Here is a 16,727-nt window from a genome sequence, read left to right on the forward strand (position 1 = left end):
CTTTGTGTTTGCTGGGAATATATACTTTTAGATTTGCAATAGATTTACAAAAACAAATTACGAATTACAAACAACAAACGCTTAGCTTAGCTCACGCGCTGAGTTCTGCTGAAAGCAGCCGATATATCATAAAAATTATTATATATAACGTAACGATTAATTAAGAACCACTAACTTCAAAACATCAGACAGTTTTTGACCGGCCCAGTGGTCTCGCAGTTTAAAAAGAGTATGTATGAGTGATATATTGGAAAAGAAGAAATGTGTGCTCGTAAAAAATAACATATAATATAATTGTTGAAAAATGAGATCAGTCTAAAATAATTGTTCGAATTTGCTTACATTTTCGCGCCAAAACTGGTCTTTCGCTTCAACCAATGTCTTTTCGATGAACGAAATAGGAAGAAAGATGGACGCCTTAACGTTAGGCTCGCATAGGTAAAGTATAGTCGATTGTGCTTATATTTCTTGATAAACAAAATATGATGTGAGAAACTGCCTATTGTTTTCTAGGTTAGTCCATCTTGATTTAAAAGGCGCACCGCCACGTACCTGTTATTTCGAAAAGGTAAACGGTATACTTGTAAAAACATTTCACACATAGCCTTTATTTCTGACGTACCTACTTAGATGTTGATCTTTATTTTGTGATTGAAAACGATGACCGTTTTCTGCAAAATTGTGTAATTTATGTGCTACAAACGAAAAACTACATTTGATTTATTTTTTAATCCCAATTAGATTTTAATCTTAGTTATGTTTTGAGATTGCTAATATTGACAGGTAAACAAGACACCATTAATCATCATCACATCTTTAACTTAGTTTTGTTTGCATTTATTCTTATGACCATTTACAGCTTTTTCCATTGTTGCGAACATGGGGAGCTACTGGTTTACTGGTGGAGTGGGAGGATACATTTCCTTACAATCGAGAACTTTCTCCAATAGGAAGCAATGGACCAAGCAGTTTAGCAAGTGGATACACAGTTCAGGAGGCTAGACATATTTTACAGATAGCGGGTGATTGTGGCTTAGCTGTCATCCCATTGGTACAAACTTTTGGTCACATGGAGGTATAGAAAAATTAGTTTAATTAGTTTTACTTGGTTATACTGTGAGTGAAAGTTACATGTTCACTATATATATTTATTAAATTACATTTTGTATTTTAGTTTATCCTGAAACATGATGAATGGAGATCATTACGTGAAGTAGAACCATTTCCAAGTTCTATTTGTCCATCAAACCCAAGAACTCTTCCACTAGTGAAGTCCTTAATACGCCAAATTGTTAGTTTTCATCCTGACATACAATACCTGCATATAGGCTCTGATGAAGTATGGCACTTGGGTCTTTGCTCAGTTTGTACTAAACGAGCTGCTGCCAGCAAATATGGCAAATCCTCACTGTATTTGGAACATATTCTGGCAATAGCTCAATTCATTCAGGAAACTTATCCATACTTAAAGATCATTATCTGGGATGACATGCTGAGAACGATAGACTCACAGGTTTTGAACGGTATCTTGATAGCTTGTTTGTTTCCTTTGATCATACAGATCTCTTCATACAACCAATCTTTGTTTTTTGCAGAACATTACATTGGTAAATATGTGGAACCCATGATATGGCATTACAATCCTAGAGATAATTTTGCATTACCTGATGGTATATTTCTTTTCTCTTTTTTTCTAAAATATTTTATGAAATTGAAGTGTGCAAACACAAACACATGCCAGATAGATTGCATTTATTATGTAAAAATTATTAGGGTTATGGGATAAATACAGTGCAGTTTTTCCAAATATCTGGGCAGCAACCGCATTTAAAGGAGCCACCGGCTCTACACAACATGTACCCATAATTCGACATCATATAAGTAATCATGAAAAATGGTTGGAGGAGTTAGGGATTCATGTGAGCAAAGTACATGAATTCCGAGGTACAGCATTCACTGGTTGGTCAAGGTAAGAAAAATTGAGAAAATCTATAATACCTTCTGTTGTGTGAGATGGATATCAATTACTTGTAATTCTAGGTATGATCATTATGCCACAATGTGTGAACTATTGCCTACCGCGATACCGTCGTTGGCTATGTGTCTGAAAATTTGGCTCCACGGTTATTCGGAGCAGACGCATATACAAGTTGCCAAGAGCTTGGGATACATCGATCATCCATTACATTTAACGCCTCAGCCTCGTCCAGTTCCGATACCTAGCAATCTGTTGTTTCCCGGTTGGCAAGTAGCTGTGGGTATGGAGTGGTTTCTTAACTTCAGAGCGAAGTTTCACAATATTGTTACCAGTGACCAGTAAGTGTAAAATTAGTTAATATACTTAAAGTCTTGCTTTCGATTTAAAACAATTCTCGGGCTGGTGTTGTGTTTGTCATTTTCCTATTGACATTTCGTGGACGTTTCAGTTCACTTCAGTATTTAATAACTTGAATAATATATCAAATCACACAGAAATTTTTACAACATACTAGAAATGCATTAAATATACAAAAAAAATGAGATTAAAAATGAGTATATATAGATATTGATAAATATATTTATAAATAATTATTTTCAATAGAATTATGACGTGGATGAATCCATGGCAAGTTGCAAACAATTACACAAATCCCATGCAATTAGAAAATCTAATACCTGCTTTTACAGAGTAAGTAATTTTAATTGCACAGAAACTATGCTTTGAAAAGTTGATACAAATGTTATATCTTACGATTACTAATTTCAGATTGTTATTGGAATTATCTTCTCTGGAAGGTTATCTACGAGTTCAAATGGAAGCAATCTTTTTTTCGTCAATGATCGAAGAGTGGATAGGCACCAATATTCAACCAATAAAAGTAAAGTTAATAGAATTGAAACAAACGACGGAAAATCAATTAAAAGTGAATAATCGTGTATAAATGCTTCTTGTGCTTAGAAATTCGATGACGAAATTTCAAACATATAATTCTACATGATTTGTGAAGCAATATAATCGCAAAATTTTTCACAAAAAGGAGCTAAGTAAGGTAATTACAGACGTAATTACTAATAATTGGATAATCGAATATTTCTTGGATGTAGAGAGAAATTATTTTTGTATATAGTAATATTGCATATATTAAGTATAATAAATAGTGTAATACTTTGACGTTGACCTATTTTTAAATAAGCATCACGGAAAAAAGAAAAAAACTATATTTCCTGAAGGAAGTTATTATTTTAATATATTAGTATTAAAACACATATACATATGAAAAGTAACAAACTTTTGTCGATATATGCGATGTTCTGTGATATTTGGCTATGAAAGGGTAATTATGGTTAACTTACAAACCATACATTCAATATATCATAAGAAGCAATCAATAATTTTATCTTTAATTTTTTTTATTTCAAGAGTATAGTAGAGAATCTAAATATAAATTTTTAATAAATAAATCTCTTTTTGTCTTTAGTGTAGATTCTAGTTCTAATATAGATTAGTTATGCAGATTGTGTGTCTAATAATTAGGCTTAGTCGGAGAAATAAGAAAAAAGTACATATTATAAAAGCTATATTTATTTATATGACTTTACTTTTATCATTTGCAATATTTACGCGCAGACTGTAAATAAATGTCTGTTATTTATATCCACTTGCTAGAAAACAATAGTAAAATCCATGAGTCATTGTGCATAAATATACCTTTCATATCTCTTTTATAGCAGATTATAAAAAAACAAAGTTTCTATGTTAGTTTCAGTATGAAAAAGATATACTCTCTATATTTTGTATATAAATGTTTCTCTTTTTATTTTTAATGAAATAATAAACAAATGTTAGGTATAATAACAATTAAGTATAAATAGTAATTTGTCTCTGTAAATGTACATACATGTATTAGGGCTCGGATGACAGATTCGAACGAATTATATAATTTACGCTCGAATTATTTAAAACTAGTTCAATCCGAACTTTTAGGACAGCTCAAACTATTCGATGAATTCATAATATAACAAAAAATGAACAAAATTATTAGTTGCAGAACGCAATTTCGTTGTGCAACAGTTTGATGTTTTTCTAATGGAAATTTTGTATTCAAGCGTTTAGCGGAAAATAACAAAAGTCATGACCAAATGCGTTCTATTAAACGCAGTTATTCTGCAACAACTTGCAAGATTTTTTAACTATTGGAAGTTCTTATCACAGTATTGAGCAGAATATTATAAAACACAGTTGCACAGCAGTTGCGTTCTGCTGAATATTGTTAACTGTTTCTTTTTCCTTGTCTTTACGCATGCCTCATTTATTCGCGTCAAATTCCAAAGTCCGTATCCAAAGTCCGTATAAAAACATCTGTAAACGTCTTAAACATCTTCAAATTCGAAAGATCTGAACAATTAAAACGCGTCTGAGATTCGAGCGACATTCAATAAGTTCGAACGTCTAAAAGTTCTGAGCACTTAGTGTAATTGTTTAGTACATAATGTAAAAGACTTAAAATTACAGCACCTGTAGTAGAATAAATAAAACTAATAAGAAAAAGAAGAAAAATTCAGATTGTGTACGTACACTAACATATGCACCATGTACAAAGAAATCCTTTTTTAAAAATAATCAAGACAAGCTCTTGTATGTACACGTGTCTGCAAAATATATATTCCAAACTTTCTTTCTTGCTCGTTAGTGCAAGCTTAATGAGTTTGTCCAAGGACAAACTCATTAATTCAATGTGTCAATAACTTTCAAATATACAGTATGTATATTAGCGCGCAACATGTTTTGCAAGAAAAAACAAAAGATATATCGCTTGTACACAAGGTCGAGATTTCATGTATATACATACATGCACAAGACATAATAATTTATGTTTGATTCTTAATATGTTTTTCCACACAAATATAATTACAAAATAATATGGTAACGGCAACTTTGCGTGTAAGACATTAATTTATGTACATATATTAGCATTATTTTTACCGATACGAATTGAATCGCTCCCGGAGTGTTTAAATAACATCAATTTGGCAAATTGACTAATTTATATTGCTTGATTTATTAAATTAACGTCACTAATCGCATCAATTATCGCTTAAGCAAATACATATATGCGTGTGTGTATACGAACACGTATTATCCAATTATGTATGAATGATACAAAATCCTTTTCCTCTTGCGAAACACATTGCACGCAACATGCACCGATTGTTCCAATCAAATTAAACCAATCGAAAACATTGTACTGACGCTATGTACCGGCGAAATTTACGTTAGTATTAATAAAAACCTAAAACCTTCGCGTTACTCTGTATTATATATTTTTAATATTGGCAGTGAATTTTTTAGAACACAGCCCAGATGTGCATAACAATTTGGACATTTAACAAACGTGGGCATCTCAAATCTCAACACACAAATTGTTCTGACATCGAGAGATTGTATGTCAGAATTAGTCACGTGACTAGAAAAGAGATCTGTCTGCACATGTCTGCATATTGTGCGCAGATCAGTGCAAGCGTGTGGTGATGTGGTGGGGAAGGTGGAAGCTCGTTAGCTCGTCGTCAGTCGTGAGACAAACTGTCTCGCGATTCGGGAGTAGTGTTGATGCTGACGGTGTTTCGCGAGGCCGACTGTTTCAGGCGTGTTCTGGTTGCTTGTTCAGGGTGACCAAACACGGCTAAACGGGTCCGGTTCCTCAGTGTTGTGACAAGAGACAGATAGATGGTTCGCCTACTTGCTTTTCTATGTTGAACGTCAATCGTTACAAGTCAATCAGTATACGATGGAGAATGCAGTTCGTCCGGCAGCTGTTACGCCGTCGTTCTCAGCTCAAAAAAATTCCCATTGTGGGGTACTTAATGTTGAATATTGAATAATTCTCTTCTTGTCAGCTCAAATTTTTCATTGCCGACAAGACGTCATGGATAATTCTTGCCTTCATCAATTCATTACGACGCCCATCAAAAATTTCATGGAACTGCAATGGATCAAAGAGTAAGGTTCAATTTTTTAAATTACTTTTGAGTCGATGATCTCACAATTAATACAACTCCTATTTTAAAATCTTAGTGGGAATTATTTGTTATTTATCTTCTTATTTCTTAGGTGATTTTTCTTTCCTAGTTTATATTCAATTCTTTTTCCCATTGCAATTTTGTGTTTTATATGGTCTTGGGAATTTGTGTGAAAGAAAGTTTGGACAATTTATTGTACTGGAATATAGAAAATACTCGAAATGCAACAACATTTCTTATAAGCTAATCTGTGTTATGCATGAATAAATTGCATGAAATGATAATACATTACTTAACGACAAATTGCATATTAATTCTGTTTTTTCTTCATTAAATATCTGAATAATGTGTGCTGTAATCGTAAAGAAAATTATTATTGTCATTATTAATTACAATGAATGCAATATGTATTGGCAGAATATCTTAGCTTTTGTATGCTTGGTAGACATAATGATCAAATAATTTATACTATGTATACTATATATGATATGCATGTTCTGTCAATAGTGGTAGCGCTACTTATTGATTTGATTAAAAATTGAAATCCCTTTGTAATAGATATATGTACAGAATTTTATTGATTAATTTTTATAATGTATTGGATTAGAATTATGTTATATGTAAATATCTCATTTTTGTATTAGAAAGAATTCAATTTTATTAATCATGTAAATATTTCATTTATTGAACATTCTCTATATTGTGCATTCAGGCTTTTTATTAACTCTGCAATTATACGCTATTACTAGAGTTTAAGAGAGAATAAAGTCGTGCATGCTTTGCACCAGCACAGCTTGTAGAAGGGTGAGAGATCAAATTCTTGAAGTAAAATAACTGTGGCTCATTCTGCTAATGCGGACAGAAACAAATATCCTGAACAGTCAGGATTGCAACAGGTTTCTTCTTCAAAACGGTTGAATAAACAGGTATCATTATTTAATATAATAGCCTGTAGAGTATGTATACGCATGCATTTTGTCATAATGCTACTGGAGTTTGAAGTATGCTTTATGCCAGAAATATAATGCAAAATGTTGTTTGATTTTTTTATCTTACTTATGATGTTAGCCAGTTATATAATCTTAAATTCTATGTAATAAAGCATTGTGATTCTTTAATTTAATTATCTGCTTTACATAAAGAAAGATTAAGATCTTGTATGTTGATCTATAATCTTCCTTTCTGTTATATAAGAACTTATATTCCCTGTTTTCTTATGTAATTAAATACTTACACACTCTTATAATCTTCTATTAGCGTCAGAAAAGAAAAACAACTCGATAATAAATAAAAATGTTGAATAGAGAAATTTGAAATAGAATGTAAAGAATTTGAAATAATAAAAAGTAGCTATTTTAGCAATATTCTCTCATTTGTTAAATAAACCAAAGAGTTTAATTTTCATTTTCTTCTTTATTCGTAAAACAAAGACGAGATTAAGAGATAAGATTATAAGTAGATAAGATTATAATTCGATTAAAGTTGTACAAATTTAATTAAAATTTTTATATTGTTCAATTATAAAACAATAATTTTATCTACTCTAATGGATATTATTTATAATTCGATTTAATTTCCGGTCTACGTGATGCTTATAACTGTGTAACTTTTGCAGATAAAATATAATAATTTTGTAAATAAATATCGTAAAATCACTTGAGACTTTGAATTTCACACAAATGTAAATCAAAACTTTTTTTACTTTTCGTGAGAGAAAAGTAAAAAATAACAAATAAAAGTAACAACTTTCCTTAATACCACACAAATGTTATATCTTAATAAATACAATGTAACATATTATGTTCATATATAAATTAAAATATTCTTGTTGTCGCTATTGTGTTGTAAATAAATCAATTTTGAAATCTATAAAACCACACATAATTAAAAGTAAGAAAAGAACCAAAAGTTATATATTTTCCTTACAGGATAAAATGGATGAATCCAAGAGCTTGCATGAATGAGGCATATAATCCTACTACTATAGAACACATTGCAAATGTGGCAACTCATGGAATATGGGTTGTGCCATCAGTGATTGGCGGTATCGAGCTTATACGGCGTTCAACAACATGGACTCAGTTCGTTTCCGCTTGCGTGTATGGCATTTCCTTGATTCTTGTTTTTACAGTATCAACTTTTTTTCACAGTGTACATTACTGCAATCATAACAGGTGCGATTATTCAACTGTTGTATTTTTAATGTTATTAAATCTAGAAACTCTCTCTCTCTCTTAGGATAGAACATAGAGAAAATGTTTATATTACGTATAACATTTCAGACAACTAAAGGACGCACTGCATCGCTGTGATCGTGCTATGATATACATCTTCATAGCAGCTAGTTACTTTCCATGGTTAAATATAGATAAATTCTCAGATGATGAACTCTTATTTGAGATGCGTTATGTTGTCTGGATCATGGCGATAATGGGTATTCTTTATCAACAGATCTTCCATGAAAAATACAAAATGCTTGAAACTATTTTCTATATAGTTATGGGTGTTGGACCTAGCGTTGCAATTCTTAACGTTGTAAGTCATTTTGAGCACACGAAAACACAATAATGTTTTAAGTGAGACATTTGAAATGATTTGTAATAATGTAAAGAACTTCGAATAACTTAATTATTATCATTGCAGTATGACTACTATCATATTACGGAATTAAAAGTGGGCGGACTGATATATGTTCTTGGTTTGATATTTTTCAAATCCGACGGCCGCATACCCTGCGCTCATGCAATCTGGCATCTTTTTGTAGCCGCAGCGGCTGGATTTCACTACTACGCAATTCTAAACCATGTTTTTCCTGAAACAGACCCGAACGTTCGTGGATCATCTGACAGCATGCCACCGCTGTCTGACATACTGAATTCTCATATAGAGTTGTAAGAATTATATATATACCATTTTCTACACGACACTTCTTCCAAACGCTAGAAATTTTGAAACAGCAGCAGCTCTAGAAGTTCTATATATATTCTCTGATATAGAAAAATGTTTTTAATTTCTACGTGGTAAAAGAGTTTTTGATAATGACAATTGATTTTTTAATTGTGATTTGTATGTCTGTTCTCTAGACAGCCAATTTTTCATAATTAGAGTGTTAGTATAAAACACAAGTCTCTTACTACGTGTAAATAAAAATGAAGACACTGTTAAAAAATGAAGTACCTGACGGTCACATGAAACTTGATTCATGTGTATGGGATGTGTAATAGATCAAAAAAAGAAATATTGTATTAGCAGAAGTATGTAGTATAACAGTTACTGCTAATCACATTGTAAGTTCGAATACATGTACAATGAATATTACATCTTTTATATGATTCAGCATATTAATCTCGGGATTAGTCGCGTAAATAATGCCAAATTATTGTAAGAAAAAAAAAAGGTTCGTCAAAACTAACTACTTAACATTAGTTAAAAAGTAAACTAGAAAAAACTTATTTTGTTTTACATTGTATAAGTTTTATAAAAATCTTTACAATAATTATATAATAATTTGTACACAGTAAATATTAGTTGAATAGTGAATGAAAACCAAATTGACTGAATACATAAATTATTGCTTTTCAATCAGAAGTGTCAATCAAATGTTCTGTTTGCAGATTGTGCCAAAATTATATTTACATTTCTAATTGACTAACATGTAGCATTTCCAACATATTAGATGTAATACAAGTACATAAGTATATATTATGTATATACACATACATACATAAATATATAAATGCATATATAAATCATATATAAATGCATATATATTTATATATGATGCTCTTCTATACGGAATCAGCATTATATTTAAATTATAATACAACTTTTACAACTGTTTTGATGTATAGATTGCTACATATAAAATGATAAAATTATATACACACATATATATTATATATATATTTATATACATTCAGTTTTAGTGTTTCAATCGTTTCATCGGAAACAGCATATATATTAAACAATGGCCTTATATTTATATTATTATTAGACATACTCTTCCAAAATATATTACATGACGTTTTTATGTGATCTTTTGTTGTTCAGTTTAAACAATTGCGTAAATCAAATTGCATATAATTATATTTTTTGGTAATTATATAAAATGTTATTATTTTTATAAAGTATATGTGTGCATATGCGTGTATACTACGTATACAAACGTATGTACACATATATTTTTCTATTAATAATTTACTTATATGATACATATTTTGTCTTTCTTATATAGTATACGAGTTAATGTAATTTATGTAATATCTATATTTATTTTTACATACCACTTGTATAGCAAAATTAAAGAGATGTAACATGTGGTTTTATACGTGTGCATTGCGTGTGTGCGCGCGCGACTGTGTGTACACTATACAGTACAGTATCGACATTGAATAAAATATTAGTGAGAATGTCTTATTAATGTAAGAAGGACGTGCGATATTATACATGTATGACACCGCGAGAAACAAAGTACAAAAAGATCATCAACTATGAGTTTGTTCACTATTTTTTGTCTTTGTGATTTGCAGTGGACCAAAATGTATTGCAATGTAACGTATAGCATCTTTAGTACGCTTTCTCGTGTGTACGACTATGTAATATTTAATAAAGGGAAGAGATAGGAGAACAATAAAAAATTATATATTGACGAATGACTATTTCTCATTCAGCTGACTTGTTACCAGTATGAGTATAATAATGATAATGGATTTTACGATCACACATTTAAAATTGAGTAAAGAGAGGGATCAAGGGCCGAAGGGTTTCCATAGTAACAATGCCAAACAAAGCGAGAATTGAACGAGTCGACAATGGGAAACTATGCCTGTGTGATATCATTACCACTTCAACACTTTGAAATCTATACAACGTAGTCATGAAAATTATTATGCGTTTTTATTTTTTTTTGGAACGTGGAAAAGTTTACAAAGTGATAGATTATATTTGTAATTATATCAGTTTTTCATCATAAAAGTGTCTTACAATTTCTTATAATCAGACATCATAGTGCAAGTTATTTTTATTATCAGTGACAAAGAAAATTAAAACATGGATAATGTTACACGTGATAAGACAAAGAAAACAACATCTACACCTAACAACAGCAATATGCTTGAAATACCAACATGGTTGTTGGAAATGACAGAGTATGTAATATTATTTTAGATACAACTATTACTATATTATTTTCCTTTTTAAAATAAGATTTAGCGTTATTAAATTTTAATTTTTTCTTATAAAAGTAAATATTATTTTTTTTCTCATATTAGCAACATAGAAAAATTGAATATAAACAATGATATTAAATCACTGGAAATGGAAACGTTTTCAATTAATGATCATCATATTGTGGACACTTTGCAAAAGAAAAATGACCATATGTAAGGTTTTCTATACGCTTTACAATATTTGTCTTGCATAACACATAGTATAATAAACAGTTGTAATGCTTTATTTTAACATTTATAGAAATATACTGTCCAACACAGAACCAAGCAATAATTATGATATTGATGATAATGTTAAAATGCAAACAACTGCGAGCAAATCATTACCAAATACACCACAGAATGGAGAAATTCAAGTTAAGCCAAAAAGAACACGTGCTTGCTCTGCTGTTGTAAATGCAAAACGTCGCGTGCAAAATGATTTTTACGAATTAGATGCGTATTTAGAAAGAAAACAAATGGAAAAGCACGGATATGGTGACAATATAAAAACTTCTAATGAAGAATTTAATTTGGAGTATTTTACGTGTGTTGAGAATAATATAGATACACAATTACATGAAAATTATTCTAACAGTCCAGCATTTTGTGTGCAAAATGAAGGAAAGCCAAAATTATTGTCTGATCAATATCAAGAATCTTTTCAGCCTTCTACCTCATTTGAAATCAATTTTGCCAAAGATATAAATCTATTATGGAATAATTATTTGCCAACAGGTTTACTATTTAACTTGACATTTATTATATTCATGATGCAATTGTGAAAATAATTTAACTTAAATTTTTCTTTTTCAGAAAAATCTTACAAAAATTTTATTATTCCTGAATTACCATCCGGAGACTCTTTAGTCATTGATATTCTTTCTACTTGGGGTGATAAGCATTATGTAGGTCTCAATGGCATTGAAATTTTTTCAAAGACTGGAGAACCAGCTACAATCAAAGAAATATACACAGACACAAGCAATAATCAATCGTTAGATAATAATCATAGTCTTCAATCTGTAAATAATTTAATTAATGGTATTAATAGAACAAAAGATGATGCAAATTTGTGGTTGACACCCTATTCAAGTGGTGATCATCATTACGTTTATATAATATTTGAATTCACAATCACTATAGCAATGATCAGAATATGGGTATGAGTTTTTATAACATAAAAATGCATATATAGCAATTGCAACAATCTCTCAAAAACATATTTCATATTATTCTTTTCTTTTTAGAACTATAATAAATCCAGAATATATTCCTTTAGAGGAGCTAAAGATGTTATTATTAAATTAGATGATGACGTAATTTTTTACGGAGAGATTGCTAAAGCAACTGGTGATGTTATAGGCAGTCTTGATTCTTTTGGTGATGTAAGAAACATTTTATTGAATAGAAAATTTTTAACTTATGATTTAAGTTTAAGTTTCAACATTACAGAAGACATTGAGATTACGTTAATATTTTATATAAAAAATATTATATGTATGTATTTTGATAAATTAGCAATATTCTCATATTCTTTTTTGTGTAATGACTGACAATGAATCGATTTCGCGAAAAAATAAACAGTTCCTCATTTAAACGGTGTGAAAAAGAAACAGCCTTTATCTTTTCGCGAAACGATTTATTGCTCGGCATAGTACATTTTGTGAAATTGTTAAATATAATGTACAAATATTGACTGATATAGACCATATTATTTACGACGGATGAAAATATCTTGGAACTGATATCACAGCATGATAACATATTCATAGAACTTAATAACGAGATGTCAGATTACGAAGAGAAAGAAACAATTCGTCCGATAACAGCAACGATTAATGATGTAAGTAAGCTAATTGCATTAATTTATAGTTATTCGAAAATAATAAAAACATTATTTTAGATTGTCTCAGCAAGACATAAAACTAACGATCTTACCGAGAGTTCTTCTAACTTATATACTGATAGTAAAATTTACAATACAACTTCTAACGCTCTGTCTTGCAGAGAAGTTCAGTTAATTATTATTTCTAATTGGGGCTTCGAACATTTGGTTGGTAAGCAATTACACATTTTTATATTAATATTATAATTAATCTCTTGCCGTACGTTTTTGTTTGCGTGTTATCGCACGGGCCGTAGTGAAAAACAAATTCGCTCGTGGAATGGAACAAAGAAACGTTTTGCGGTCGCTTGCAAATTAATTTTCATGTTTGTTTCGTAATCAGTATCACGAGTCTCACTCGCTATTATACAGCAAAGGATTAATAGCAAAATCTTGTCGCAAACAGACAATTGTCAAAAAAGCAACAATTCGCGTGCAAGTGGCAGCAATTTGTCGCCAATTTGCCGGCATTACGTATAATTGCTGCCGACATGTTTACTGAGAATAAAAGCATTCACAAGCTATATATTCGTTATAGGACTTACTGGTATAGAATTAATCGGAGAACAAAGTGTAGCTGTTCCGTTGATAGACGCCAATTTACACTGCAATGTCGGCAATACACATTTAAACAGATTAATTGACGGACATAATGTCACAACTGAAATTGATCACATGTGGCTAACTGATGTAACATCCGACAAAAGAATTATGATAACTATCAGTTTTAATGAGCAAGTGTATCTAATAGGAATGCGGATTTGGAATTATAACGCATCTTTGGAACTATCTTATTGTGGAGTGAGACATTTCATATTTTTTCAATTATTAATCATACAAACTGTATAATTCGTAGTTTCAATTAACACGTAGATTTTTTGTTCTTGCTTAGGTAAAACAATTGTTAATTAAATTGGATGATAAACAATTACATAGTGACAACTACGAGGGTTTTTTATTAAGACGCGCGCCAGGATCTTGTCATTATGATTTTGTTCAAGAAATTAGTTTTGTCAGTAACATATTTGCTCAAGTATCTAATCATTCTGATTCAATTAAATCGTCTGAAGGTAATCTCAGTAAAGTTTTGTTATTAATAATAATGTATTCTCATGAAAAGAGAAATATATATATTGTGATATTTTATATATGTGCAGAACTTGAGTCTATGGATTCAAACTATGAAGCTCCGTCAATGCCACAAGGATTTGTTTATCAAATAGTAATTTTTTCCACATGGGGAGATTCTTATTACGTTGGCCTTAATGGGATACAAATATATGACAATCATGGAAATGAAATCAAATTGACTACAGATAGTACGTTCAATTTCTAGTTTAATTATTAGTTTAGTTGATTATTCTAATTTTCAATTAATAAAAAATATTTTTACAGAGTTTCAAATGTTTTTTATATTTATATTGTCAAATTATTTTTATTAATGTTTATTGCTAACTGTGATTTACATCAGTTGGTTTTTTTTTTTTTTTTTTTTTTTTTATAGATATAGCAGCATTTCCTGAGAGTGTTAATATAATAGACGGTATAGATAATGATATTCGTACACCAGACAAGTTAATTGATGGAATAAATAACACTAAGGACGGACGTCATGCATGGTTAGCTCCTATACTTCCTGGACAAGTGAGTAAAGATAAATTATACTTCTAATAACTAGTATGATAATAACTGTTTCAATATACCTGTTATGCAATCTCATTTACAATTTTTTGCATAACAGTACACTTATAACTTTATTCTTAAGTCTATCACATAGGCATTGTGGACCGTTGGCTTTTATTGATAGAAAGCTTCTAATTTATTATTTTCCGCGTGTTTAACACTTAACGTGTATTACCATCGGTAATTACCGGTAATACACGTTAAACGCGTTTATTACGTTAATATGTTCGAGCTCGACACGGAACGTGTTAAAGCAACACTTTATGTTGAATCATTAAAAAACTGAAAATTTGTTGTTGATTATTACGCTATTTTTCAGACAAATCGTGTATATCTTATATTTTATCATCCCGTCACTGTGTCGACAATTAAAATATGGAATTATGGAAAAACTCCGCAAAGAAGAGTTAAAGAATTTGCAGTAAGGAAAAGAAATCGTACACACACATGTTTGTTTTGATACAATTTTCCAACTTCTTTTTATAGCTTTATATAATATTATATCTGTAATTTGTAGATAATGGTAGATGATCTATTAGTTTATAATGGAACTTTAGATAAAAAGAATTTATACGGCTTGGTAACGTTCATGAAGGAAAGCAGCAACAGTGAAAATATCGTGAGCTGGTGAGTCAAATGAGCGACTCTAATATCATTATAAATCGATTTATCAGATGTATATAAAGCTTTTGTGTTATTCTTATATGTATGTGTGTATTTATAGTTCGGAACAAGAGAGTCGATCTTTAAATTTACGAAGAAATACTTCAGGCACTAATTCATTGCCGGATCCATCTCTTCGCCCACATACATCTTTGCAATTTAATTAATCCTACGCATTCCTGATAAAAATATATCTACAAACTATGCGCGAAAACAGTACGTAGTATAAAAACTCTAACAATCAAGTTTTGTACACATCTTCTATGCGAAAATTCAACTCTTATTACGTCTTTTAAATACAAAAAAGTTATACACAAATTGTGATATAAGCTGTAAATATAATTTGTTATTTATAATTTGTTATTATTATCTGTCAATGTTCACACTGTGTAACTGTAAAAAAGACGATTGTAGCAAGCGTCATCAACAACACTTCTTCCAACCGTAAAGATATTACTACGAAACAAAATGAAAAGCAATCAAGTAAGTATATTTTCTTAGATTATCGTTCGCGGCTCTTAATGTTTGTACTTAGAGTTTAGATACGAAGTCGGAGAAATTTTTCTAGACACAAAGAAAAGATTTTTTTAGATTTATTTAAGATGCTGTGCTGGCACCGACAACACTTTCAAATGCAAAAGTGATGCGGTGCAGGCCGAATATCAATTTAAACATTATCAGGAACTTTAAACAAGTCGCTCGTAGACATTGCTATGTAGTTGCTAATGTGTACCAACCATGGACATATAGCGCTAGCTTACAGGGCGGAAAAATTATTTCAGGTTTTTATACGATCCTGACCGGTGACTCTGATATAAAAGTTAATATAGTAAATACAAATATATATGTATGAAAAGATGCAATTTCAAGAAGTATATGTTTATCATTTTATTAAAATTTATACATCTGGGATTTGTTACAATTTTCAATTTTCTTATCTTTTAATTGCATTGAAAACTCTTGTTACTTAAAATTCTCAATAATTAATGAAAATTTTAATGAAAGAGTAGAAAATTGGTAAAAGTAAATCGTAATACATTTTAATTTATGAAATATTATATATCTTTTATGAATTTTGATTACGCGCGATGCTTGCGAGTTTTTATTAAATGTTTTTTTTAAATGTGTTTTTTCGATCGCGAGGTAGCGTTTTCGATGTAACGTTTTTGCGTTATTCTCGCAATTTAAAATCCGAGATGCGACATGATTCGTCTCGATCCCGTAACTTACCGAGGAAGAGTGAGAATTACTCTGTTTTTTGAGAAGTACAAAAGATTATAAAATATAAA

At 30.3% G+C, this 16,727-nt stretch overlaps 3 protein-coding genes across 8 annotated transcripts; all 3 read left to right on the forward strand.

Moving 5' to 3' along the window:
- The first annotated feature begins 22 nt into the window (after positions 1-22).
- Positions 23-6,924, forward strand: LOC109851902 (hexosaminidase D-like). 4 transcript variants are annotated; one of them, XM_020422500.1, is made up of 10 exons: positions 23-438; positions 514-568; positions 860-1,075; positions 1,175-1,670; positions 1,774-1,969; positions 2,041-2,316; positions 2,582-2,668; positions 2,747-2,858; positions 2,939-5,977; positions 6,747-6,924. In XM_020422500.1, the coding sequence occupies exons 1-9, from the start codon at positions 389-391 to the stop codon at positions 2,966-2,968; spliced, it is 1,518 nt and encodes a 505-aa protein (XP_020278089.1). In that variant the 5' UTR covers positions 23-388; the 3' UTR covers positions 2,969-5,977; positions 6,747-6,924. The 4 variants fall into 4 exon arrangements, with proteins under 4 accessions (XP_020278089.1, XP_020278080.1, XP_020278070.1 ...); XM_020422491.1 differs by having other exon boundaries at positions 25-438; positions 2,747-5,252; positions 5,330-5,977; XM_020422510.1 differs by having other exon boundaries at positions 28-438; positions 1,175-1,523; positions 1,596-1,670; positions 2,747-5,977.
- LOC109851924 (monocyte to macrophage differentiation factor) lies at positions 5,713-10,645 on the forward strand. The gene is made up of 4 exons (XM_020422545.1): positions 5,713-5,834; positions 7,926-8,171; positions 8,280-8,532; positions 8,641-10,645. The coding sequence occupies exons 1-4, from the start codon at positions 5,728-5,730 to the stop codon at positions 8,890-8,892; spliced, it is 858 nt and encodes a 285-aa protein (XP_020278134.1). The 5' UTR covers positions 5,713-5,727; the 3' UTR covers positions 8,893-10,645.
- Positions 10,646-10,687: 42 nt separating this feature from the next.
- Positions 10,688-16,658, forward strand: LOC109851859 (protein KIAA0556-like). Of its 3 annotated transcripts, XM_020422382.1 has the most exons (15): positions 10,696-10,943; positions 11,028-11,144; positions 11,268-11,378; positions 11,467-11,942; positions 12,021-12,367; positions 12,455-12,592; positions 12,913-13,050; positions 13,111-13,264; positions 13,631-13,893; positions 13,985-14,162; positions 14,250-14,411; positions 14,597-14,736; positions 15,095-15,196; positions 15,293-15,402; positions 15,500-16,658. In XM_020422382.1, exons 2-15 carry the CDS (start codon positions 11,047-11,049, stop codon positions 15,603-15,605), a joined length of 2,523 nt encoding a protein of 840 aa, XP_020277971.1. In that variant the 5' UTR covers positions 10,696-10,943; positions 11,028-11,046; the 3' UTR covers positions 15,606-16,658. The 3 variants fall into 3 exon arrangements, with proteins under 3 accessions (XP_020277981.1, XP_020277971.1, XP_020277962.1); XM_020422373.1 differs by having other exon boundaries at positions 10,697-11,144; XM_020422392.1 differs by lacking the exon at positions 15,500-16,658 and having other exon boundaries at positions 10,688-11,144; positions 15,095-15,212; positions 15,293-15,393.
- Positions 16,659-16,727: the final 69 nt, after the last annotated feature.

The sequence above is a fragment of the Pseudomyrmex gracilis genome, unplaced genomic scaffold, assembly GCF_002006095.1.
Source record: "Pseudomyrmex gracilis isolate BER0280 unplaced genomic scaffold, ASM200609v1 scaffold_1, whole genome shotgun sequence".
In the NCBI taxonomy this organism is placed as follows: domain Eukaryota; kingdom Metazoa; phylum Arthropoda; class Insecta; order Hymenoptera; family Formicidae; genus Pseudomyrmex; species Pseudomyrmex gracilis.

Bases quoted from the DNA above. Each gene is read 5' to 3' on its own strand.
- LOC109851902 (XM_020422481.1), top strand. From the start codon at position 389: ATGAACGAAATAGGAAGAAAGATGGACGCCTTAACGTTAGGCTCGCAT. The intron at 569-859 runs GTAAACGGTATA...GACCATTTACAG, and splicing joins GTACCTGTTATTTCGAAAAG to CTTTTTCCATTGTTGCGAAC. The intron at 1,076-1,174 runs GTATAGAAAAAT...TTTGTATTTTAG, and splicing joins AAACTTTTGGTCACATGGAG to TTTATCCTGAAACATGATGA.
- LOC109851924 (XM_020422545.1), top strand. From the start codon at position 5,728: ATGTTGAACGTCAATCGTTACAAGTCAATCAGTATACGATGGAGAATG. The intron at 8,172-8,279 runs GTGCGATTATTC...ATAACATTTCAG, and splicing joins CATTACTGCAATCATAACAG to ACAACTAAAGGACGCACTGC. The intron at 8,533-8,640 runs GTAAGTCATTTT...TTATCATTGCAG, and splicing joins GCGTTGCAATTCTTAACGTT to TATGACTACTATCATATTAC.
- LOC109851859 (XM_020422382.1), top strand. From the start codon at position 11,047: ATGGATAATGTTACACGTGATAAGACAAAGAAAACAACATCTACACCT. The intron at 11,145-11,267 runs GTATGTAATATT...TTCTCATATTAG, and splicing joins TGGTTGTTGGAAATGACAGA to CAACATAGAAAAATTGAATA. The intron at 13,265-13,630 runs GTAAGCAATTAC...TATTCGTTATAG, and splicing joins GGGCTTCGAACATTTGGTTG to GACTTACTGGTATAGAATTA.